Here is a 27,629-nt window from a genome sequence, read left to right as displayed (position 1 = left end):
GTAAGCGATTGTTGAAAGAAATATCCTGATAAAATGAAGTGCAATAAATGCAAAAAGACCGAGTATATCACCAATAAGTGTCCCAGTGTTCCAGAAGTACCTAAGGAATTTGAGGCCAACTTTGCCTCCCAATCCGCAGATGACTGACTCTTTTGAGTCTTGTAACACTCTCTACCTATAACCTTCTTTTATAGCCTGATTTATAAAGGCATCTCATTGTGGATTAAGAGGGGGCATCCTATCATGCTTTATCCAATGCCACCTAGCATTGAGGGGGGTGTTGAGAAAGCATGGGAACTCTCCTTATACTGGAGAGGATAAGGATAGCTAGATGTAAATGGACTGGAGGACAGGGGAGCAAGGGGAAACCCTAACTCCTCCAGAAGCTATATAAACAGCCTAAAGTGCACACTCACACTTAAGGAGAGTATACTAGTTGTACCTTAAACAACTAACTAAGCAAGATCTTATTCTTGTACTTGAGCTCTCTCCCTCCCTCTTGTGCACACTCTCTCATGCTTCCAACTCTGATCTTCCACACTAAATACATCAGTAGTGCTAAGAAGCACTTGTATCAACTTCCATTCTTCTACTCATAATAAAGGTTGAACTTCACGAGCTTAGTAGTGCCTATGAGATGAGAAAAACCTCTGCATTTGAGCTCCACAAGGCAGTAATTGATCCTGCCAGAGGTTTTTCAGTGATTAGAATCACTGTTGATAATCCCCTGATTGAAAAAAGTGAGAATAGGAAAGCTTGAAGCTTCCTAGCTATGGCTGCCAGGAAACCCACAGTTAGGGTTTTGTTGATTATGGGCAATAGAGAGAGAATTTCTCTGAACCCTCTTAGGTGTAGATGGCCCTCTTGGGGGCTATGAAAGGCCCATAATAGCCACCTCCATTGCGCCCTATGCTGCTCGTGGTTCAGCTCGAAGCAGGTCGCTGCCAGAAATTGCACCAAATCTACATCTGCAACAATGCCATGCTCCTGTGACCACAATGTCAGGGTTTTATGTGTCACCCTACTGCACCTTGAGCTGGGGAAGTGATCTTCAGAAGGGGTCTTGAGCTGAAATGTTCTCTTCTGCTCTCCCCAAGTCCTCCAACAGAGGTGGGTATCGCAGGCAGCTATGGAAGTGGAGAGTTTGATGAAGAAGATGAAGACTCATGTGCACTTAGTGATGGATGATGTTAAGGAAGTTGAGGAGATCAGAGATGACTCTGATACCATGTGGAAAATTAGAGTGCAAGCCAACATTGAAGTGTGTGCACAAGAGGGAGGCACAAAGTACAAGAACATGTCTTGCTTATAAAGTTGCTTATGAGTACAACTGGGTCACCTCACTCTATCAATTGATGTAGACCCATGGGTTGTTTATATAGCCCCAACTGGCTAGGGTTAGGGTTTGCCCTTCCTCTCAGGACCATTCACACATGCTTGCCCTTATCCACTCCTGCATAAGGAGAGTTCATATGCCTATACTCTCAACAGCGCGGTCCCAAGTTATTACACTATTGGGGTCAAGGCGTGGTGGTGCGATTGTAGCCATGTTGTGTCACACCTTAAGGGAGGCAATCCATTGAGCTCCTCCTTGCGTTGTTCCTCCCTTTCTTTGTGCCGTCACCTTGGGCCTTGGGGACTTGGGTCTCTTGGTTCGTTTGCCAAGACACTTTGCCCTCACCGCCAAGTCAAGAGCTTGGGTTGTTTTCCTTGACCTCCTTGCCGGATCTTTCTTGCTTGCTCTGAACTTAGACAAACCGGTTGGTTCAAGCTTTCTCTTGCACGGAAGGTGCATTCTCGGTGCATGGCACCTCTTTGGCTCTTCTGAGCCTCATTTGGAGTTGAGGTTCTTGGAGGGAAATGGACTAAGTCGTTACACTTAGACCAGATTTTGGTTTGCGGAAGTAGAGGTATCCTTGAAGTTCTTGGGGTGACGTCCATATCCATAGGATCGGGATGACAACTCCTTGCACTGCTTGCGTCTTGAATGCCAAGATCTCAATCTTTGCCAGCATTGAGTATGGTCCCAACGGGTTCCATAGTCCAAAGACATTCACCTTAAGAGTGAGTTGGAGAGTTCTCCAAGGCTCAACTATCAAGGTTCCCTTCCATGGCACTACGTTACCTTGATTGGACCATATTGCGAGCACTCCCTCATGCTCTCCCTTCTTTGAGGCTTTGTCCTCTGACTCATTCTGTCCAAGCCCATAAGGGTTTGCCTCGTTAGGCTCAGAGGAACAGCCAATGACTCCATTGCCGAAGTACACTTGGTTCCTATGATCTGAGTTGGCTCGGATGGGATGTGGCCTTGGATCAAAAGCTTGGTTCGCTTCGTCCTTAGCCATGAGTTGAGTTTGGGGGGTTTTAGAGGCATCTTCATTCTCATTACGCATCTTGGCTCTAGTGGCTTGCATCCGTTTCTTAGCATTTGGTTTGCCTTCTGCTTCGTCTCATTCTCATTCTCTTTCTTCTCTATCTTTTCTTCTTCTTTTTGGCCTACTTCACCTGGGTCTATCTTTTCTTGCTCTCCTTGTTCTAGCCTATCTTCTTTCTTTGGCTTCCTAGCCCTCCATACTCGTTCTTCTAACTTGCCTTTTCCGTCTCTTTCTACTTAATCTTTTTCCTAACTTTCTTCTTCTTATTTTCTTCTACTTGTTTCCTCATATCTTGTTCTAGCTTTTCTTTCTCTTCTAGTTTCTTCCTAGCTAACTCTACTTGCTCTTCTATCTCTTTTTTTCTCTTTTCTTGTCTCATCTTTGTTGGGATAAAGGCCCGGTTTAAACCCCCTTTGTATAGTACACACACATTGTATATGTGAATGCACCCTTTGCGTGCCCTAAGTATAAATACATTTTATTCTTTGTGTACCAACACATTGTTGGTACACTCTTATCGATTCATACTTTCACTCTGCTCACACTCTCTCCAGCCGTCACACTCTCATGCTCACTCCTGCTCGGCTCCCATCTCTCTTAGCTGTGCTCTTCTCTCTTCAATTGGTATCAGAGCCCAAGGTTCTACACACTTCCAAGGACCAAGGCGCAGCTGACAAGTCATGGAGGCAGCTTGAGGCAGAAGGCCAGTCGGGTCTAGCTGACTAGGTGCCAGAGAAACCAGTCGACAGCTGCAAAGGGCAGGTCCAGCAAACGATGGCTGCAGGTCGACGTGAAGACCAACGTAACGGGCAGACGACTAGGCGACTGGCAATTGGACATTTGCATCGTGAACCAATCGAACACGACTAGCAGGCGTGAACCAAGTGACGGCTACAGCGAGTTGGGTGTAGCGAGAAGCCATCAAGTGACGATTGACCGGCGGAGGGAACCAACAGCAGACGTAAATCGCGTCAGTCACGTGACGGTCAATGCATCCCCCTGTCAAATTTCTAAAAATTTAAAAAAAATCCTTTAATTTTTCAATTACTTGCCTTGGTAGAAGTTCACACGCCAGAGGCACAGATCTCAATCTGCGAAGATTCGAGCCAAAAATTTGGGGCTTTTCCCAAATTTGACATCATTTATACCTGTCAGTGATTTTCGAGTCAGAAATTGCAGACATTTCGAGCGGTGACCTCGATTAATTTGGAGATTTTGCCAAATTTGTTGAAATTTCGCTCTTTTGAGTAAAATTTCTTAACATTGGATCCCTGAACTTTGGGGCTTTTCATGTATTGGCAAATTTTTGCTCAACTGGGTCAGATTGGCTGACATTCATGCAATTTTGTACTTGAAATTTTCGGGATTTGCGCAGAATTTGGTAAATTTCTGCATTTTTGCCCGTGTGGTAGTTGGTTCATGTACAAACAACAAATATTTACTTCTCGTTGAGAAGAACAGCTGTGTATTTTGCTGGTTCAGCTTGTGCTTCCGCAGTTGTTCATGATAAGTTGGCCCCAACCTCTTCCACTTCATAAATCAAGAGTTTGATGGAAATCAAACGGTTTGATGGTCATGGCTTTGACCTTTGGAAAGACCGTATGTAGGGCATTTTGTTCCTAAAGGATTGTGAGGATGCTTTGCAGGAAGATAAACTCTCACTAATGTCTGATGCAGATTGGACCAGAGTAAATAAAAAGGCTGTGGCTTACATAAAGATGGGTGTCATTGATGACATTCTGACAGACATTAGAATTTAGATACAGATTATGCAATATAGGAAAAGCTGAAAACTACTTATGAGATCACCACACCTGTTAATCAGGTGCATTTAATGCGCAAGTTGGTAAATATGCGACTAAATGAGTCAAAGCCTGCAACTGAGCACTTGAGTGCATTTACAAGGATTCTAAATCAACTCAAAGATGCAAATTTGGACTTTGATTATAAGTTGAGGACGATCTTTTTGATCATGATGCTGCCTGACTCTTGGGAGACCTTGGTGGTTTCACTCAACAATAACCCCAATCTCTCCTATGATGGAGTGAGGGGTTCTATCTTGAATGAAGAAATTAGATGTATGTCTAGTAGAGAAGGCAACAACTCAGCTTACAATGTAAGAGGCAGGGCTGAAAAGAAAAATACAAATGCAAGGCACAGAAACAGGAGCAAGAGCAAAGGAAAGAAAAAGAGTGACATTACTTGCTATCACTGTGGTTGGAAGGGCCACAAGAAACCTGATTGTAGGTATTACAAGAAGGAACAAGAGAGAAAGAAAAATGCAGGAGATAAAAAGAATAAGAAAGAAAAGACAGATGCATCGAAGACAACCAAAGGCAAAGAAAAGGCCAATGTGGCCTCTAGTGTGGTCATAGAAGAGCTTTCACATACACAGGCTGATGTATTTGCAGGATATGCAAATTACCAAGGCCGATGTGATTTATGCACTTTTGTCAGTTGATGATGGTGTTACTCAAACTTGGATTGTAGACTCTGGTGCCTCTTTCCATGTAACTCCTTGCTTGAAGTGTTTTGCTATGTTCAATGCAAGCAGTTATGAAAAGGTGTATCTTGGAAATAACCATGCCTGCAGCATTGATGGGATTGGCATAGTATACTTGTCTTTAGACAATGGTCAAGAGCTTGTACTAAAAGATGTCAGATATGTGACTGGCATTAAAAAGAGTTTACTATCTGTTGGTCAGCTTAACTTCCATGGCTACACCACACTGTTTGGTGGTGGTTTGTGGAAATTGGAAAAGGATTCCATGCTAATTGCAAAAGGAACCAAGAAGGGCACTTTGTATTGTTTGCACTGTAAAGCCTTGAATGGCAAGTTTCTTGCAGTTGCTAAAATATGCAGCCACTTGAGTCTTAGGCCATATGAGCCAAAAAGGACTTGATATCCTTACCTCTCTGAAGAGGGTTGATGGAAAAGACTCTAAACTTGACTTTTGTAATGAGACCAGTTTGGAAAGCAAATAAAATTTTTCTTTTAATCTAGTGTCTCTCGTAAGTCCAATGTCTTGGACTTAGTGCATTCTGATGTATGTAGTATGCCCGTGAAATCGTTGGGCAGTGCTGCATATTTTGTCTCCTTTATTGATGACTGTTCCAAGAAGATTTGGATGTACTTACTGAAAAAGAAAAGTTGAGTGTTTGTTGTTTTTAAAACTTTTCATGCATTTGTGACCACTCAGACAGGTAGAAAGCTAAAATGCTTGAGAACTGATAATAGGGGTGAGTTCACATCGACTGAATTCAAGTCTTTTTGTGACTTATATGGTATTAAGAGGGAGCTTACAACCCCTTACAACCCTTCTTCAAATGGGGTGGCTAAAAGATATAATAGGACTTTACGTGAAAGAGTGAGGTGCATGTTGTACACTACTAATCTCCCTCATGAATTTTGGGGAGGCACTCAAAACCACGGTTCACATTTGCAACCGCTCTCCAAACAGGTCCTTAAATAATGGCATCCCTGAGGAGGTTTGCTCTAGCAAATCGGCCTCATATAACCATTTATGCATATTTGGCTGTGATGCTTTTGTGCATATTAGGGATGAGCTGAGGAACAAACTTGACCCAAAATCCACCAAATGCATTTTCATGGGCTATGGTGATGAGGGTGAATTTGGCTACAGAGTGTGGTTACCTCAGTCCAAGAAAATTATTCCCAATCGTAATGTTGTGTTTAATGAGGCAAAATTGCTGAAAGGTACTTTAGCCTCTAATGAAGATATGAAAAAAGTGAAATTTCAGAGTTTGCAGCCACCTATTACTTCAGAAAATGAGCCTCATGGTGCTGTACCACAAGCTGAAATTGATAATCAGCCGGTTATTTTTTAGCCAGATGATGATGGACAGCAAATAGAAGCACAAGGAGGTCACGGACAGCAAGATAGGCTTGCTGATTATGAAAATCCAGGTGCTGGAAATGAAAATGAAGGTGCTGTACAGCATGAACAGCATGCTGAAAATGTCTTACAGAAGCCGATAAATGCTGAAAATAATATACCTCCAGATGTAGACCCAATTCTTGAAAAGGTTGATCATTGGGTACGCAGGTCTACACGTGTAAGAAGGAAACCACATAGGTTTGACCCCTCCTTGCATTATGGGATGCTTACAGATGAGGGTGAGCCTCTTACATACAAAGAGGCCAAGTCATGTGAGTTCAACAATAAGTGGGAGCTTGCTATGTAGGAAGAGATTAAATCTCTATATGCAAATGATACTTGGGATCTTGTGTCATTGCCGAAGGGAAGCAAGCCACTTCCAAACAAATGGGTGTACAAAGTAAAGAAAGTTGATGGGAAACCCAAGTACAAGGCAAGATTAGTTGCGAAAGAGTATACACAAAAGGAAGGGATTGACTTCCAAGAGGTCTTCTCACCTATTGTGAAAATGACCACTCTACGTGTGCTTTTTGCTCTCACTGTTGTACTGGACTTAGAGCTGTATCAAATGGATGTAAAAACAGCTTTCTTACATGGTGACATTGATGAGGAAATCTACATGAAACAACCCAAGGGCTTTGTAGTTCCTGGAAAAGAGCAAATGGTGTGTAAACTAAAACACAGCCTGTATGGATTGAAGCAAGCACCACAGCAGTGGTACAAAACGTTTGACACTTTTATGCTATCTCATGAGTTTACACGCAGCCATGCAGATCATTGCTTGTACATGAAAAAGAATACAAATGACAGGCCCATCATACTTGTTTTGTATGTGATGATATGTTGCTAGCTAGGGAAAAGGAAGACTAGCTTGGATGCTCTCAAAAATCAGCTGAAATCAGCCTTCTCCATGAAAGATTTGGAAAATGAAAAACATATTTTGGGCATGAGGATTCGTAGAGATAGAATGCAGAAATTGTTGTTTTTATCTCAAGAAAAGTACATTGGAAAGGTACTGGACAGATTTAACATGGCTGAAGCTAAGCCTTTTGGGGTACCCTTACCTCCTTATCTCAAGCTTAGCAAAGCCAACAGCCCGAAAGATGACGTGGAGCTATGAAGGGAGTTCCTTATGCATCAGCTTGTGGCTCTCTTATGTATGCTATGGTTGCTACTCGTCCAGACATTGCTCATGCAATGGGAGTTGTTAGTAGGTTTATGTCAAATCCTGGCAAAACACATTGGGAGGCTGTCAAGTGTATTCTTCGATGCCTTAAGGGTACACAAAGAAAAAGTATTTGCTATGGGCAGGATGCACTTAGTTTCCAGGGTTATTGTGATGCAGACATGGCAAGTGACTTAGACACTCGTAGGTCCACCAGCAGGTATGTCTTTACAATTGCTGATGGAGCTGTTTCTTGGTGTTCCAGGTTGCAGAACATCGTTGCACTGAGTACCACTGAAGCTGAATACATATCAGCTACTGAAGCTTCTAAGGAAGCTATATGGTTGAGCAAACTTGCTAAGGATCTTGGCATGTCTATGGGTACTGCAGTTTTGGGATGTGATAGCCAAAGTGCTGTGTATCTAGCTAAGAATGCCATGTATCATTCACGCACAAAGCATATAGATATGTGATATCATTTCATCAAATAGATCCTGCTCGACTCCCATCTTTCTTAGTTGTGCTCTTCTCTCTTCAATGTTTTCCTTGACCTTTTCTATGGCTCCATCTAATAAATCTTTTTCTTCTTCTTTCCTATCACATTCTTCTATCTCATCCCATATTTGCATGATTCTCTCCTTCGACTCTTTTCCTAGACTATCATCATTGAACTATGAGAGTTTGGTTGGTTGTTGGGGTTGGGATTGTCGAGATCAAGGTGTTCTAAGATCTAGGCAAAGCTACTCCTCGCTCTTCGCTTCTTCTTTGGGTTGTTGGGGTAGAGGTGTTCCAAGATTTGGGTTGAGCTCATCCTCCCTCTTTTCTTCTTTCTTCTCTTCTAACTCCCATCTTCTTTCTTTTCCTTCACCTATATCATCATCTGAAGTAGAAGTGTTGGCTTCATGTGTAGCGGATGCCCTGCCCCAAGTGCTTTCGCCCTTCCATTCTCATCTTCTAACTCTCTCTCTTCATCTACTGCATGTGCATGGCTACTATCTAACTCTAGTCATATTTTGATTTTTAAATTTTTTTAAAATATTAAGATTATTTCTTTAACTTTTGCAATTAAATGGCATTAAAATCACCCCTCAATGTCAATGTCAAGGAAGTCACATTTCAATGTTGATCGCTTGCAACAACATCACCAAGTATTGGATGTACAATGGGCCATTTTACATGCAATGCTCAAGCCAAAGCACCTAGGTTGTCTTCAATGTGTTGTCAAAGAGTTCAATTTGATGGTAGAATACTCCAACCTTAAAAGCCATGCCCTTTGATCCATGGTCCAAGTTCCCTAAGCATTTAAACTGCCATTAAATGTAGTTGTTGCCCCTAGTGTCCTAGACACTAAGTGACACTAGCATTAGGGTTTTAGTTAGGGTTTCTTGTGATGGTTAATCCGTTTAGGGTTTCATTTTACCATAAAAAGACACTTTGTGCATCATTAACACATAAGTCTCGCAATTTTCATTGTGACCAGCTTGAGCGTTGTACTCTCCCTCATTAATTCATCACTTCTCATTTTGTGATTGACTTATTGTGAATTGATTAATTCATTCACTGTCTTTCATTCTCTAACAATTAATTGTATTAGCTTTATTTATTCTCATGTGTGAACACACATTATTATGTGGAGAAGTGTGTGTCTAGGTATGGACACCTTTTATGCCACTTAGCATTAAATAAGGGTCAAAGGGTTAGCTACATATACTGGCCTATATATTCAAGTCCTATCACTTGTACTTTCATATCACTTATTTCATCAATCTATCTTTTAGTATGTGTGTACATGCAAGAGCTCTCTCTCCCCATGGAGTTCCTTCCGCCATAGCCTAATGGTTACACATGTGAGCTCCATACCCAACAGCAGTATCAGAGCTGACCGATTTGTCTACTCCAAAATGCCAAACTTCACTTAAGCTGCTGTCTGTTCAATGTTGCCCATCAGCTCAACCGCTGCCCTTTGTCACAATCTGCCCTGCATGAAGGCTGTGAACCTACTATTGATGGTGCTTCAACCGTAGCTGAAGAAGACGAAAGAGAAGAAAGAGAAGAAGAGGCTGACCTGAAGAAGAAGAAGAAGAGGAGAAGAGGCGGAAGAAGAAGAAGAGAGGAAGAGGACGAGGCTGACTTGATCACTCTATTGTAGACCTACGGGAGCCTGAAGTCCATCATATCTGTGAATCGCCTCCTGTCTGTGCGCATGCCCTGCACCCTGTCCTCCACGTGAAACCTGCCTTACATGGCTCAACCTGTGCTCAGCCTATCTACCCCGCCTCACGCCTGGCTGAAAAGGTGACCTGTTCGTTGACCATGCACATCCAGCCACACGCTGTGTCACGATTGTCCTGCCCATGTAAGTCTAACAGGCACACAGCTGCCCTTCCACGTCTCAATCATCATCAGCCCCATCGAACAAAGATAAGGTTTTGATTAAAACCTTAAATTAATTGAAGTTTTAAAATTCTTAAGGGGCAGTTCACACGAAATTGGTGTTGGGTATTTAACTCACGCCTCACTTACGCCTACGCTCATATGGGAGTGTCGGTGATTAGTAGGACACTGGGGCACTTTTTACTCTCAGTAGGAGAGGTTTTTTCCCCCAAACTTATAGTCTTATTTTCGTATGTGCTTATGTGCTTATGTTACACACTTATGGGCACTTACTGTGTGTCGGGTGTGAACACCCCCTACAACCCTAAGGTTTAAGGGTTGTACTTTGTACTTTCATGTTACACTCTTTCAGTCTATTGGATTGGGTGTCGTGCTTCACTCTATCTCTCTCACTCTCACACTGTCTACTACACTCTCAGCTGCATTTCGATCCTATCACCATCCTTACATTTGGTATCAGAGCAGTCTGCAGTCTGCAGACTGTAGCCCCCACTGTCTGTGGCTCCCGTCAGTTCTGCAGCTCCCGCTAGTTCTGCCCCAGAGTCGCCAGTCTGCAATCGACTGTCAGCTGAAGGCGCCACCTGTGCCTGCGTAGCCTCCCTGCGCAGAGTCGTCAGCGCCCAGCTTGTAGCTCACTCGCCAGGTCCTCCTCCAGCACGTCGGCCATCAGGCCTGAGCGCCGCCTGCCTCCAGCACGTCTACCTCCAGCACGTCTGCCAGCTGCAGGCGCAGTCGTCACCAGGCCTGGGCGCTGCCTCACTACTGCTGCGCCGCGTTTTACCAGTCAGCTCCACGCCCTGTCCACGTGAAACGCCCGCCCGACTGCCCTGTCTGCCTGCGACCTAACTGTCCGCCCTGTCCACGTCAGGCGTCCGCCCGACTGCCCAGCCTGCCTACGACCTGACTGTCCGCCCTGTCCACGTCAGGTAATTTAGAAAATTAAAAAATATATATTTTTTCATTTTATTCCACAACAAAGTTTTGGAAGAGGGGGTTCATACGCAGCAGGCACAGCATATAGGATACATGTGTGGGACAAATTAGATGCAAATTTCTGGGCACATTCATCAGAAATTTTGGGGCTTTTATATATTTTGAGAACATTTGCATATGAACTGCACTTACAGTCACAGAAAGACTATTTTGAACACATTTGAGGCAGAAATTTTGGGGATTCTTGATATTACAATGTTGCTAAGCACTGTTTGCACCTTGGGAAGCGTGCATTAAAGACAGTTTTTGACAGAGTACGCCCTTTCACATTAATTGCAGACGTGTGCTTGCTGCAATTTCTGGAAATTTGCAGATTTCTAGTCCTTACTGCTTTGACATTGCTCATTTGTCTTTGGAAATTTGTCATCATGGCAAATCAGGGAGGTGATGTATTTACGTATGTATCCAAGGAAGACAGATTGGACGGAAACAATTATTCGCTATGGTCATTCATGATGAAGAATGTATTAGTGGCCAAGAATTTATGGGATTATGTCAGTGGAGAGGAAACTCGACCGGGAGTTGTAGCTCCCGTTACTCCTCCTCCTCAAGGGGCACGTGGACAACGGGGACCTCAGCCCGCTCCACCTCAACCACTTCCTCCAAGAATTGCAGCTCAAAAAGCTTGGGATACACGTGATGCACAGGCCTTGTCGCTGATTGCTTTGGCAATTCAGCGGTCCATCATCTCTCACATTCATTCAGCATCTTCTTCACGAGATGCATGGCTAACTTTGGAGCATATGTTTGCAGGAAAGAATGAGACTCGGCTCTCTTTCTTGAAGAAAGAGTTAGAGACTTTGAAGATGAATGAGGGTGATTCTATGCAGGATCACTTGAATAAGATTCAGGACTTGAGGGAGCAGCTCCTGAATGTAGATGAGTACTTTTCGGATGCACAGTTGATATCCACTACCTTGAATTCCTTACCTCCTTCGTACTTGTCTTTTCATACTGCATTGAACCTCACCATGAGGATTGCCGAGCACCCACTCACTTTTATTCAGCTAGTTAGTTTGCTTCTAGAGGAGGAGCAAACAAGGAAAAATAGTGGTGTGGATGCTATAGTCTCTGAGCAGGCTTTTGTGGCAAGACAAAAAGGCAAAAACGGCAAGGTGAAAAATGCTCCACAGAGTTCTGGCACTTCGGGCACATCACAGAATCAGACACAAGGGGGAACGCAAGCTAAAAAGGGAAAATGTAATTATTGTAAGAAGCCAGGCCACTATATCACTGAGTGCAAAAAGCGCATTGCCAAAGAGAAGAAGAAGAAGTCAGGAATGTCTGTTTCTAATACTCCTTCCACTGCTAGTGAGTCCGCGTCCTTTGTTGTGGACAGGGACTATTGTTTTTACACTTGCAGTTATGACATCTCTTGGGCCGATAGAGCACTTAGCTCTACAGAGGATGCTGACACTTGGTTCTTTGACAGTGGTGCTTCTAGACATATTACATCTCGCAGAGATCTGTTTGCTTCAGTTAGTGCACCTCCCGTTGGGAAATCTGTACAGTGTGCCAATAATGCATCATACCCTGTTCGTGGTATTGGAGAGATTCAGGTCACAACCATTGATGGCTCTATTCTCCGCCTGCAGGATGCTTTGTTTGTGCCTAGAATCAAGAAGAATTTGCTTTCTATTTCTTCTTTGGTACGTTGTGGTTTGCAGGTCACATTTGATGATGACCGTTGCATGGTTAAAGATAAAGAACGCATGACTTTGGTCTTGACAGGATCTTTGTGTCATTGTTTATATGAGTTGGATGCTCTTTCAGTAGATCAGTCGGCATACTTGACATCCACTCTTACTCCTGCTATGATGCAAGCGGAGTTATGGCATGCTCGTTTGGGGCATGTAAACTTTGGCAGCTTGATGCTTTTGCAGCGTACTCAAATGCTAGATAGCTTACCTCTCTTGGAGAGACCTCCTAAGCACTTATGCGAGGGATGCATTTTGGGAAAAATACATCGTTTCTCATTTCCCCGTGATGTTGCTTTCAGAGCAACAACCAGATTGCAGTTGGTGCATTCAGATGTTTGTGGGCCTATGCAAACAATGTCATTGGGCGGTTGTTACTATTTTGTGACATTCATTGATAACTTTACACGTTTTTGCTAGGTCTACTGTTTGAAAAAGAAGTCAGAAGTGTATGATGCATTTTTGGCTTTCAGTGCACTTGTTGAAAATCAATCTGGATGCAAAATTAAGACTCTCCGTTCGGACCGAGGGGGGGAATACATGTCCTCTATGCTGAATTCCTTTTTGAAGCAGAAAGACATAGTCCATCAGTACACTACTGCCTATACTCCACAGCAGAATGGGGTAGCAGAGAGGAAGAATCGGTCACTCATGGAGATGGCCAAATGTATGCTGAATGAAGGCAAAGAGCTTGCCTCATAGTTTTTGGATGGAGGCAGTCATGTGTGCTTGCCATATTTTGAACAGATGCCCCACCAAAGCCTTGAAGACCATCACACCTTTTGAGGCTTGGAACAGTCATAAACCTTCTGTTGGCCACGTCCGTACCTTTGGGTGTCTTGCCTATGCCCATATTCCACAGGTACTTAGAAAAAAGTTGGACAACAAGGCTGTTAAGTGCATTTTTATGGGATATAGCAATGAGAGCAAAGGCTACAGACTCTATGATCCCGTTACAAAGAAGGTTTTTGTCAGCAGGGATATTGTTTTTGATGAAAAATCAGAATTATCCTTGGCTGGTTTGGACACATATCAGGCTGCCCGTGATGTTTTTGAAGGGCTGCTGCCCATTACTTTTGGTGATTCAGTTGGAGCTTCAGAAAATGAACCTAATGTTCAGCCAACTGCTCCTATGGAAAGTGCAGAAATTCAGCCATTGGCTGATCGGAATATTCAGCATAATGCTGAAACTGAAATTCAGCAAGAGCTTGCACACAGTCAAGAAGCTAGACAGTTACCTAGATGGTATTTGCAGACTATGCAAGATAGTCCTTTGGATGCACCCATGGCTGGTCGTACTAAAAGGCAAACTCGTTTGCATGATTCAGCACATACCATGGAGTTTGTTATGGCAGCAAGTACTTTTGATAATGAAGAGCCTGAATGTTTTGAGGATGCACAACACAGTGTGCATTGGATGGCAGCAATGCAAGCTGAATTAGATTCTATCACTAAGAATCAAACTTGGGATTTGGTGTCTTTGCCATTTGGAAAGAAAGCCATTGGAACGAAATGGTTCTACAAACTGAAAAGGAAAGCAGATGGATCCATTGATAAATACAAGGCACAGCTTGTAGCTAAAGGCTATGCACAGAAAAAGGGCATTGACTATGAGGAGACATTTGCTCCTACTTCCCGTATGACGACCATCAGGTCTATGATTGCTTTGGCTGCACATTATGGTTGGACAGTGCATCAGCTGGATATCAAGACTGCATTTTTACATGGGGAACTTCAGGAGGAAGTTTATGTATAGCAGCCCATTGGTTTTGCAGTTGAAGGCTTAGAACATTTGGTATGCAAGCTAAAAAAGGCACTATATGGTTTGAAACAAGCTCCTAGAGCTTGGTATGCAAAAATAGATGCTTTCTTGCTTGGTCAGGGGTTTCTAAACAGCTCATCTAAGTCTTCCCTTTACGTATGTAAAGAAGGGGGATCTATGCTGATTATATGTCTTTATGTTGATGACCTTTTGCTCATTGGAACACATGCTGATCAGATTTCAGCATTCAAACAAAATTTGCAGCAAACTTTTGACATGTCTGACTTGGGAGTTTTGCATTACTACTTGGGCATCCAGTTCATACATGATGCTCGAGGTATTGGGCTATCACAGTCAAGGTATATTGAGCAACTTCTTGAGAAGTTTGGCTTACAGGATTGCAAGCCAGTTTGTACCCCCATGGAACCTGGACTGAAACTGTCATTACATGATGACAGTGATTTGTTTGATATACATACATATGCTCCTGCAGTTGGATGTCTTATCTACCTATGCAACACTAGGCCGGACATACAGTTTGTAGTTTCAGCTTTGAGCAGGTATATGCATCAGCCACGTATGTCACATTGGCAAGCTGTCAAGCGTGTTTTTCGTTACTTGCAGGGTACTCGATCTCTTGGGTTGCTTTATGCCAAGGGGGGACCACTGCAGTTACATGCTTACAGTGATTCTGATTGGGCTGGTGATTATGATACACGTCACTCCACTAGTGGCAATTGTTTCTTTCTTGGCTCTTCTTGCATTTCTTGGCTTAGCAAGAAACAATCCACTATTGCAACATCGTCATGTGAAGCTAAATACAAGGCAGCTTTCACTACCACAGTTGAATGCGTATGGCTTAGACGCTTGCTAGCTGATCTGGATGTATCTGTTACGGAGCCTACTCCTTTGTTCACTGACAGTCAGAGTGCCATTGCAGTGGCACGAAACCCAGTGTTTCATGCCCGCACGAAACACATTGAGATCCATTATCACTTTGTCAGAGAGAGGCTACATGTAGGTGATATCAGCCTTGTCTATTATCCTACCACCAGTAATGTGGCAGACATCTTCACCAAAGCTCTTCCTCGTGACAAATTTGAAGCATTTCGCGATGCTTTAAATTTGATATCCTTTGGTGGCGGATGATCCTTGTAATCTTGATCAATCTTCACTCCAAGGGGGTTTGTTGGGTATTTGACTCACGCCTCACTTACACCTACGCTCATATGGGAGTGTCAATGATCAATAGGACACTCGGGCACTTTTTACTCTCAGTAGGAGAGGTTTTTTCCCCCAGACTTATAGTCTTATTTTCGTATGTGCTTATGTGCTTATGTTATACACTTATGGGCACTTACCGTGTGTTGGGTGTGAACACCCCCTACAACCCTAAGGTTTAAGGGTTGTGCTTTGTACTTTCATGTTACACTCTTTCAATCTATTGGATTGGGTGCCGTGCTTCACTCTGTCTCTCTCACTCTCACACTGTCTACTGCACTCTCAGCTGCATTTCGATCCTATCACCATCCTTACAATTGGCAATTTTTATCAAAATGTATCGTCATCTACCCAATAAAAATTGGGGGCCCTTTTTCAATTTGAGCTCTCTCCATGCCATCTACCATTGGGATGTCGAGATATGGCATCACAATTGAAAAACTCTCGAGCATCGGGTTCTCCATCTAGAAGACAAAGATTCAACCCATACTTATGCAAGAAGGCGCATGGAGAGTCATCTCCACCAACAAGCCAGAGCACGTTCAGGGCAATGCACAACTTCATCAAGAATGGCTCGAGAAGAATGAAAGTGCACTCACCATCATCAAGCTCGGCCTCTCTAACAACCTCAACCTTCTTCATCACCTTGATCTTACAAAAACGGCAAAAGAGGTGTGGGATGGGCTTCAAACCACATTTGGGGGAGAGATTAATAATTCCAATTTATTTGTGAAGATGCAATTCATTAGTATCTATTACAATCCTTCAGAGACTCTAAAGGAGCATCTCGATCATTAAAGTCTTCTTTACCAACAATTGACCACTCTCAATAACCATCTAGATGATGATGATGATAAAAAGGCTTTACTTCTTAATAGCTTGATGAAAGAAGCACAATTCCATAAAACCGTGACAACTCTCAAGATGGCTTGAGAGATGAAATATGAAGAAATGGTCTCCATCCTTTTTAATGACAAAAGGCGCAACAAAGATGTTGACATAGCACCCACAACCTTCTACACGAAGAAACAACCGCCCAAGTGTCGATATTGCAAGCATATTGGCCACATTGTTGACCAATGCTACAGGAAGAAAGACGAGCAACAAGATAAACAACGTACCCAATATGGTGTTGCTTGGCCTCTGGTCCTGTGCCCAATGCCCCTAAGCCACACACACTTTTGATCAGCCTCTTAAGCCATGCACGGCACCTTTGAACCATGTCTTACATCAGGTCCCTAAGCTTGTCAGTAGACCACGTCATGACCTACCTCATATTGTATCTCTCTCAATTATGTATCTCCATTCCAAAATTAATATATAAGATAGCACACTGTCTCTTCAAAGAAAAACCTTCCTTTTTCCTTTTCCATATGTTTCCTATCACAGGTTCAATCACCCATGACCCAAAGGGTGATTTGTTAGCTTTATTTATTCTCATGTGTGAACACACACTATTGTGTGTAAAAGTGTGCATTTAAGTGTGAACACCTTTTACACCACTTAGCATTAAATAAGAGTCAAAAGGATTAGCAGTCAAAAAAATGACAAAGAGACAAGAGACACGTTAGGGTTTGTAGGGAGAAACATACTGTATACGGCAAACACTTAGAGAGAGAGAGAGAAAAAGAGAGAGAGAGAAGAAACTCAGAAACACAAGAACACAGTGATGATACTCTGAATCATGCTATGAGAAGAAAAGCTCATACAGCGGAGCCGAAGCTCAAAAGATAACTACACTGTCCTCTCTGAATCAAGCAGCAACACCTGTGGGGAATCTGCACAATGAACGGAGAGAAACACAATCCTCCAGTCAATGGGTGTAAAGAAATACCCTAACACAGAAACACAAATAACAATCGCAAAGCACAAATTGATAAAAGAACACAATTGGGATTAGGGTGACTCGGAGACAATGAACAGAGTGAATAAATGAAATGATATGAATATTGAATATGTAATGCTCATGCAATAAACACACTATGCAATGAATGAATACTGAACCTTGAACTCCTGTATCTCAAGGATCACGACAAGGGTAATGAGCTGGAGAGTGTACCCTACTCCGAACGGATCCCGAATCGCAGTGAGGCGACCTCCACATGTCAAACACTAGCAAACGCAGCCAAGGAAGGTTAGATCTGATGCAGATGACAGTGCAAGAGAGAGAAAGACTAAAAACGCAGGCTGCAAGAGAGAGAAAACAGCAAATGCAAGCGGTGGAGAGAGAATCTGCTGCGACAAGCTGAGAGAGAAGACTATCAAACGCAGCTATGAGGAGAGAGAAAATGATGGCAACAGCAAACATGAGAGAAAATTGCAGCGATAGCAGTCAAGAGTGAGAAAACTGCAACGACAGCAGCATGAGTGAGAAAACTGTGCTGGTGACAGCTGGGGCTTGCAAAGGTAGTAGTATGTTGACGTGGCAGGCTGTACGATAGCTGTGCAGGTGGTCAGTAACAGTCGCCTAGCTGAAAACAGCAGCAAATGGGAGGTGGAGGATTGGAAGCAGGAGCCAAATTGTAGACGACAGCAAGGGACATCTGAGACTACGACGTCCTCCGCAAGAGGGGTGTGGACAGCAAGCTGAAAACGTCTGAAACCTGCACAAACGAGATTGAGGACTGAATGGAGAGCAACATACTTATAGGTTCTGTGAGTCAAGGACATGTCTCATCAGATTTGACCAAGTGGTAAAGTTTGACCCATTGAAACGAGTCTTGTCATTGAATGCATGCTTGGCTAAAGATGAGGTAGAACCATGAGGTGTCATGAAAATGGGGTAAGATGGATGGGGAGGGTAAGAGAGTGGTAGTGGAAGTGGCTGATAGGAAGGAGGAAGAAAAAGAGGTGGGTAGGCAGAACTAGGCTGTGAGTGTCCAATGAGTGCCGATTGAGGCGGAGGCACTAGAACATGAATGTTACCATAAGTTGCCGATAGAGAAGGAGGCACTAGGACACGGAAGCCATGTCCAAAGTTCAACTGGGACACAGCAGAATGACCAGAAGGTCCACTAGGTAATGCCATGGAGGCAAGCTGTGGTACCAACTGATCCACACTTGGGAGAGACTGGGGGGGATACCCAAGCTGCAATGATCCCAAAAGTGTGTGAGAAAAAGATGGAACACCACTCGGCTGACGTCCTAAAGGCGATGCTTATGTTTCCATAACCCCTTGGTGTGGTGTGATGTGCAACATAAGGTGTGTGAAAAGGGAATGTAAATGGTGTAAATAGAAGTGCAGAAGCAATGGAAAAATGTGGTGAAATGGGTGGGTTTTGAATTTGTGGTGTGAAAGGTGTAGATGCATTCTGTTCATTTTTACCATTTAATGATTGAAAATGAAATGATAATGAAGATGATGCACCATGCAATTCGAAATAGGAACACCAAATTCATTCTGATTTTGAGAAGTAAACTGAAAAGAAAGAAGAATAGAAGAAGAGGTACCTGGCTTTTTTTTTTAAATCCCCACGGCGTGTGTTAACATAGAAGAATTGGTCCTCAAGAGAACCTTTTTCGTAGTCAACAGATTGTACTTTTTCTTCCTCATGATTCCTACCAGTATATCGCAAAGCAACAGAAGTAAAAGAAGAAGGAACAAAAGACGAATCTAAAGTACCTTGCACCGGAGTGGACGAAAGAGTATGAAAGAATATCTAGGAAGACAATATCTAGATATTTAGGAAAACTAGATAAGATGGATCTAGAACATGTGTATGATACTTCACTAATGAAGAGAGAAATTCATACATATCTTCATTGAGTAGCTTCTCTTGAAGGGCAATCCTTCGATCGAGCTCAATCTTCTTTCGTGTATAAGCCATGATCACATGATATTCTTCAGTGGACAGCTTCTATAGCTTTTCTTCTGTGTGATCAAAAGTATCTTCCACCATGTCAAAACTTTGTGGAGCAAGCTAATCTACCCACTCTCGCTCGGTTCTCGACATAGTTAGTTCTGGAGACTAAATTGGTGTTGTTGTGTTCGAAGTCATTTGAACCTACTGTTGTTTTCATAGGGCAAATTCTCATTGGTAACAACTCTTCAATCCCCATCAAAGGCAAAGGTGATATGCGATGTATTCCAAATGGGCATAGTGGTGCTCACAAATCAAAGGTTCTCTATGTGCTAGGTTTAGGATATCATCTCCTTTTAATGAGCTAGCTTTGTGCACTTGCCCTTATGGTCAAGTTCAACAAGGACTCCTAAGTTCTTGACGGTGATTTGAGATAGGTTCTTTGTGTAGGTCATGAGGAGAATGGAGTCTACAAGATGCGAACTTCATCGGCCTTTACTTCTTTTCTTCTTTCTTCTAAAACCCAAATCTTAAAACCGAGCTATGGAATACTCAATTTGGTCACCTCCATTACGAGAACTTTAGGAAGGCAACTAATGGTCACCTTGTTTGTGGATTACCGAAGATTGGGGCGAGCCATCTGCCATGTGTGCCTTGCATTTGTGACAAGTAGCATAGAGATGCAATTCTCTACAAGGCTTTGCAAAGGGCAAAGGAGCCATTGGAGCTTGTTTCATGAACCGATGAGGGCAGTGAGGGCAGAGTCCCTTAAGGGAAGTTTGTATTTTATGCTCATTGTTAATGATTTTAGCAAGATGAGATGGACGTATTTCTAAGAGTTGAAATTTGAAGCATTCTAATACTTGTAAGGATTGGTTGATCTTCCGCAAGAGGAAACTCAAGTATTGAGCTAAAACACACTTTACAACTGATTAGCATCTTTAAACAGCCCCAAAACACACTTAATTAATGAAAATGTTAAAAAACACAAAACTGGTGCATGGTTTGAGAGAGTTTCAATAGTCCCCCAAAACCCTAATTTTTGGGGCACCCTTAAACATCTATAAATAGACAAGCTACCCACCATTCAATCTCATTCTTTATGTGCAGGTTTCAGCCATCAACCTTCACCCACATGGCGGTCTACCCTTCACATCTACTACCACTCCTTCCACACCTCCTCCAATGCCTAGCGTCTTCATCCATTGCTGCACCCATTGTCTGATGCCTCACACTTGGCTGCGTTCGGCATCCTCGTTATCATCAACCCCTCTCGCTACTTGCGTTTGGACTCTACAATCCCAAGCATCAAATGGAAATCCACTCCTCTAGGCGACCTTTTGGAGCTTGGTTTGGCCCTCCCCTTCCCAGGCAACAATTGGTTGTGGCATTCCTCCTCCAAGTGGCAGGTCTATTGCTGCATTTACAGCTTCTTGCTGCCGCCCTCTACCCCGAGCATCATCCCTCTTGTCACCTCAATCTCCTGACTCCCTGGTGATCAACATTTGTATTTTCTTCGTGCACTCCAACTGGTGATCACAACACTTGGGATCCATCTCCAATGGACATCACTCTCCAACACTTCATTGCTCAGCCCTCGGGCATTTTGTACACACTTACATTCATTTACAGCATTCATTCACTTCAAAGTTTCTTCTCTATGTTTTAGTTTCGAGTTTTGCGTTTAGGGTTTGAGTTTTGCTTGTCTTTGTTTGAGTCTTTGTGCTTCAGTCTTGGTCTTACATGTGTTTCCTTAGTGCAAACCCTGGCATATCTTCACATGGTACCAGAGCCAGTGCTCTTCTGAAGAGTATCCTGCGATGATTGTGGAGGCTAGTCTTTGTGCAAGACTCATATGTGACTCGATTCTGACTCATAATGTCTCAAGCACCTTTTTCTAGGCATCCTATGATGCCCTATCAGGCTTCTCCATCATTGAAGGCTCTGAGAAGGCATTATGGTCTCGAGGAGGAGGTAGATACACCTTCATCTTTACCATCTTCTTCTTCTCATTTTGGTCATCTTACAAATGAGGAGTTTAAGGAGTACTTGCACATCATGTACAATCAGGTTTACACCCCTCCAACGAGTGCTACTACTCTGTCTAGACTAATTGGTGAGGCTGTTCATCTCCTCACCCTTAGAGGGACCATGACATTTGGCGCATCCACCAATCCATCTCCTTCATCTCAACCAAGGTTTACGTCAGGTCCGTAGAACCCTTTTGAGTCGTACGAGCCAAAACCCTCTCCTCTTTCTTCTTTTGTTGTGCACCACTGTCCATATTCTTAATCAATTACCTACATCAGCCATGGTTGATTATGACACCTTTTGAGGCTTACTTTGGTCTCAAACTGAAAGCGTCTTATTTTAGGATGTTCGCGTGTGATGCCTATATTCACATCCCAAAGAAGCAGAGAGAAAAGTTTAAGCTGACTTCCAAAAGGCAAGTGTAACCATAGGGATACAAACTTTATGATCTCATTTCACGGAAAGTCTATGTTGGCCCAAGTGTGAAGTAATTGCACAATTAATTGAGAGAGAATGAAAGATAATGAATGAATTAATTGATGCACGATAACTCAATCACAAAATGAGAGGCAATGTATTAATGAGTGAGAGAGAATACAACACTCAAGGAGACCAAAAGAAATAATGCCACACGTATGTGCTTATGATGCACAAAGTGTCCTTTTATAATGAAAGAAACCCTAATGGCTTAACTATCACAATAAACCCTAAATAAAACCCTAACCCTGGTGTCACTTAGTGCCTCAGACATAGGGACACCAGCTGCATTTATTGACAATTTAAATGCTTAGGGAGCCCCAATAATGGATCAAAGGGCATCGAACCAACCGAGGTGTGGCATTCAATGGCAATGGCTATCAGGAAGAAGATCAGGAGCAATGGCAATGGAGGTAAGTGGCTCTAATACCACTGTTGGCCCAAGTGTAAAGTAATTGCACAATGAATTGATAGAGAATGAAAGATAATAAATGAATCAATCGATGCACAATAACTCAATCACAAAATGAGAGTCCATGTATTAATGAGTAAGAGAGAATACAATGCTCAAGGCGACCAAAAAGAATAATGCCACACTTATGTGCTAATGATGCACAAAGTGCCCTTTTATAATGAAAAGAGACCCTAACAACTTAACCATCATAGGAAACCCTAAATAAAATTTTAACCCTAGTATCACTTAATGCCTAGGACATTGGGGCAACAATTACATTTAATGACAATTTAAATACTTAGGGAGCCTGAATCATGGGTGAAAGGACATGAACATGTAGCCCATGAGATGATATACAGAGTAGACAAGTTGAAGAGTTTCTAGTTATAGGGGGGGTGTTGAGCATCCCATACTTTGAGATCCAAGTGAGCGTTGGGCATCTAAGCTGGTGCCTTCAAAGCCTATAGCTCTTAAGGCTCCACTATCAGTGGAGGAGGAGATTGCTTCCCCACTAGATTCACCCATTGAGTCGACACTAGCAAATATTCCAACAACTTCATTAGAGGTAGAGCAATGAGAAAAGTACCGACCTCCTCCTCCTTGGTTACGTGATACTCTCCATGATACACGGATTGAGGGAGTTCTTGAGCAGTAGCAGCAGTAGGATGGCCCATAGAAATCTTGGAGGAACCAAGCACATTCCACCAAGCTTGTTTGTACTAACTATTGTTTGATGACTCATGCCATATAGGATAGGGAGTCCAGCTCCATGAAGAAGGTTTTGCAGTCATAGCATTGGAAGAAGGGTATGGAGCAAGAGTTGGAGGCTATTGAGTAGAGTGGCACTTGGAATCTTGTGCTGCAGCCCATTCATCAAAAGGTAATTGAAATTAAGTGGGTCTTCAAGACTAAAAACCACAATGATGGCACTCTGCATAAGCACAAGGCACGGCTAATTGCTAAAGGGTTCGCACAGTGGCCAAGAGTGGATTTCCATGATATCTTTGCATTTGCAATTCAAATGACTATCATCAGGGCCATTCCATGTTGAGCAATCTCCTGGATTTCCCTTATCAAACAACCAAGTTTATAGGTTGAAAAAGGCCCTTTACGGCCTCAAATAGGCTCCACATGCTTGGAACCAAAAGATAGACTCATTTCTCCAAGGGAAGTTACGATATCTATAACCAGCCTTCCTCCTCAGATAGGGTAGTAAATAACTTGATTAAGTATTATTTACAATAATTAACAAATTCACAAAACTAAAATGCACACTTTACCATATAATCTTGGACATTAGACACCCTGTTGGCCCCAAAATTGGAGCCCCTTTCGGTATTTATTTAACTTAATTGAAGAAGAAGTTGATGTACAATGGGATTCACCCAATCCCTTTCGGTATTCCAACTCCCCTTACTGTCCAAAATGACCAACAAGTCTTCAATCTGATTTGCCCCTTGATTCGGGCAATCAATTGGCCTTCACCTGCTTTAATGGAGATGGAAAATGCCCCAAATTCATTGATTTGCTGGTCCCTCCATCTGAATTTGACTGAAACTGCTTCAATCCTATTGAATCCAAGTCTTGGAGCTTCCAATTTCTAGCACGCTTCCCAAGGATGCTGCTAAACCCCAATTTTTGTTGTAGATTAGGGTTTACAACAAAGAAATCTGAAATTTCTCAGCCTCTGGTGATCTCAATGCTATAATCTTCAAAGCAAGGCTGTAGAAAGGCGGGGAGATGAGAGAGAATGCTGAGGAGAGAGAAAATTCAAGCTTTCATTGAGAAGAACTGAAAAAAATCTGTCATTTACTACTCTTGCCTTGTCTCAACAGCTTGTAGATGCAAAAAACTAAAGAAAATCGGTCATTTATTACTGCTGCCCTGTCTCAACAGCCTGTAGATGCTGTCACCTGCTATTGATTGGTCTTCTCCTACCCCTAGCTGCCTCAGAAGGTCCTCCAATGGCTGCAAATCAGACCAACAGCATCTCCTTCCCCTGCCTTGCGGGCTAAATCCACTAAAAATTCCTCTCCAGCCTCTAAAGACGTTTTTCAGTCTTGTATGGGCATTTTTTATAAGTAACAACCTTCCCAAATGGTTTTTCTAGCATTATACATAATTAAATATTATTTTCAGTCTTCAAATGCTAAAAATTAATCTAATAATTATTTTGGTGCCCTGAAAAATAATCTAATTGGCCAATAATTAAATTAGCTAGGCAACTTCCATTCCTGAGTGTCTCTGCACCATCTTTGACCATCAGATTGGTGTTAAGTACCATTAAAAGCCACTTCTCTAGTGTCACCACAACTGACACTTATAGCCAAATGAATGACCTAGACCAACAACTCACACCAAATACCACCAAGTACCTGTGCGGCATAACTTATAAAAACTTTTGCCTTTGACATCCCATGATTTCCTCGGATCCCGGGCTCATAAATTTACTCTAATCCCAATTACACCACATGTCAAAAATACATATCCTCATGATAGTATCAATGTTTCTCTACTGATCTCCGATTGTGGATCCACACATCAACTAGAAGCCATGCTTTCTTTGTGCTTTATGTGGAAGATTTATCTTGACAAGTGACCGTGACCAAAAGATCAAGCAAACGAAGAAGATACTACATGAGATGTTCGAGATGACAGACATGCGACTTCTCCACTTCTTTCTAGGTCATGAGATTTGGTAGACTCTGAGAGGGATTTTAATATTGTTGCACTACCACTTAAAAGAGGTGTGTAACCACTCATAAGTGATTCGCTACCACTTAGAAGTGCTACGCTACCAATCATGAATTTTTTGCTTCACTTAAGATTACTTACAATTGTTTCACCGTAATGCACTACTTACAATCCCTTTGCCATAGTGTGTTACCACTTACACTATGCAAGTGCCGCAGCATGTGTGAGAGCTTTTGACCATCTTCGAGATGAAGGGGTGTTTATCAATTTTCTCTCCCATGGGTCTGTACTGAAAGGCTATGGTCCATGTCAATTCACCGATGGCAAATGCTATCTACTACTAACTGTTGATTGGGTCATTGATACGACTCCTAAATACTCTAATTAATTTGTGCTTTGTTGTAGGTTTGCTTGGAGGGTTTATGAGTGAACCCAAGCTAGTTCATTGGTAGGCTGCTACGAGGATTTTGTGGTTCCTGAGGGAAATCCATGACCTAGGTATTTATTATAATGTTAAGTCATGAGTCTATTAAGATACAAGATTTGATTTGGACAAAGGTTGTTTCAACAAAGTTGATTTTCCTTTCAGCAAGGTGCAAACTTGCCAAGTAACATCATTGATTTAGTTCGTGTTCATTATATATAGGGTCCCAATTGAGTTGCATCTATTCATTTGAGCCCACCAAGTCTTTGGAATACCAAAGTGCCTTCATCTTAAGGATTCTTGATTTGGATAACTTGATTGATTGTCCGTCATTTGGGTGCCTAGCCATTTGTGTCCACTTGTATGGCAACCCACTTGCATCTGTGCACAGACACCCTTTAGTCTCACACATTATTCATCAATACTAAAGTGTTTCCTCCATCTCTCCCATTTCTTGATTGCCTTCACTTGTTTATTTTGGTATACCAATGTCTATCCCACTAAATCTTTTAGGTTCATTTTGTTTCCAACATGTCACATAGGGGTTGATGAGATAGTGTCCACCTCTATTTTGGTCATGAGGGATTGTTTAAATATCTCCCATGTACTGTGGGAGTTACGAAGGTTCACTAACATTTTGCTGCTTGGTCAAATCAAACAAAAGACAGTCAAAAAAGCATGTTACAAAAACTTCATCCAGCACACTTAACATCTTGTGTACCTGCATTCGGTGATACTGCGGGCCATTTGACAGCACGACCAGCACATAACCCCAAGTCTTCCCCTCTCTAGCTGCAAGAAGGGCCAAAATTCAAAGTTCAAACCTTTGTTTCTAAGAATGTACTTCTTTTGAAGCTAAGGTGCCAGTTTTCAAGCAAGGAATCCAATAAAGAATGATTGCCACTATACAAGTAGTTCAAATTCGCAACTAATAAAACAACACACCCTACCCCCATGTGTGTGCACACAGACAAACAGAAACTTTCAAGGTAATGTGCAGAATGTGTGCAGCATTGACAGTAAGTACTATTCAACATGTGCAAAGATGCTTGCCCTTGATAAACCTGCTCCAACATGGATGAAGCACAGGTCCTGGTTGCCCCCACAACTCTTCTGGGGTCTCATCTTGTACTACCATTTTGGCAGGCTTGCCAGTGTGCTCTCCAAATATATGATGTCCTGCTGAGACCATCAAAGCAGTTTCCTGCACAGGCAACATGCAACCATTTCCTGACCATAATCACTAAATTTTTTATAGGCTTCTTGAAAGATCTAAGGTTTTAGACACTCTGAAAAACACGTGCATTTCAGGCTTTCAGATCTCTGAAAAGTTTAAAATTGAGCGCTCTCTCTCTCTCTCTCTCTCTCTCTCTCTCTCTCTCTCTCTCTCTCTCTCTCTCTGAGGACCATAATCACTCAATTTTTGATACACTCCTTGAAGGATTAAGGTTTCAAGCACCCTAAAAAACACGTACATTTCAGCCGTTCAGCTCTCTGAAAAGCTTTGATGTCAGTACTCTCTCTCTCTCTCTCTCTGTGTAAGTGTGACAGGATACCTCGGGGCTGTTGAGGCGCTCTGTCGCAGGGGAGAGAGGCCCATTGCCGATCAGGTTGAGCAGCATGACCAGCATGCCGATGCTCAAGGCTGCACCACAAATCTGCTTCGAATCAACCTGCATGATCACACCTCTTTCAAAACCCCGCGATGGCGCACAAATGCCTATTCAAATGCCTTCTCCGGAGTACAGGCTCCATTCCTGAGGACTTTCATGCATGTGTAATTTCTTATGAGAGATAATTGCCCTTTGCGATTTCCAAAGTTGCTTGATCTGTGAAGTTCTCGTGATACAATTTCCCTTTCGAGATATTCAAATCTGCAATTTCCAAAGCTGCTCGATCTCTCTATGCTCATGGTGACCGTTGACACGGATCAGGATTCAACATTACTCTATTGTCCTTGAATACTCTCTGACATCAATGCTAATGATTCTTTTATTAACTTTTAATGTTAGATGATAGATCTATCTAACTCTTAGGCAATAGCTATTAGCATGTACCAAGTTCCAACCCAAGGTCAATTGGCAACTAGTGGTGAAGCATGTTTCGAGGCGGAAGGCCTATGTTGTAAGTTGTAACTCCCACTTTTGCTAGACATTGTAAAAGAGGCCAAAAGTCAATGTGGTCATCAAAGGTGTTATTCATCCCTTGGCAATGATGTGAGCCCCAGTTGCTATGATATGGTT

General features: G+C 42.6%; 1 protein-coding gene across 2 annotated transcripts in view; it reads right to left on the bottom strand.

The window, feature by feature from the left end:
• The window catches only part of LOC148022391 (protein MANNAN SYNTHESIS-RELATED 1-like), a 34,555-nt gene extending 7,191 nt beyond the window's left edge, over window positions 1-27,364 (bottom strand). The window contains exons 1-3 of one of the 2 annotated variants that reach the window (XM_087696740.1): window positions 26,943-27,364; window positions 26,440-26,590; window positions 26,108-26,178 (exon numbers count right to left, since the gene is read on the bottom strand). In XM_087696740.1, the coding sequence (XP_087552866.1) occupies window positions 26,108-26,178; window positions 26,440-26,590; window positions 26,943-27,065 (345 nt within the window). In that variant the 5' untranslated portion in view covers window positions 27,066-27,364. The remainder of the gene's footprint in view (window positions 1-26,107; window positions 26,179-26,439; window positions 26,591-26,942) is intronic. The other variant, XM_087696739.1, reaches the window with a different exon arrangement.
• Between the last annotated feature and the right edge of the window lie 265 nt (window positions 27,365-27,629).

The sequence above is a fragment of the Lygodium microphyllum genome, chromosome 17, assembly GCF_053477565.2.
Source record: "Lygodium microphyllum isolate KBCC chromosome 17, Lygodium_microphyllum_v1.1.10, whole genome shotgun sequence".
Classification (NCBI taxonomy): Eukaryota; Viridiplantae; Streptophyta; class Polypodiopsida; order Schizaeales; family Lygodiaceae; genus Lygodium; species Lygodium microphyllum.
The sequence above is the reverse complement of the archived record's forward strand: the minus strand, read 5'-3'. Positions and strand labels throughout refer to the sequence as shown.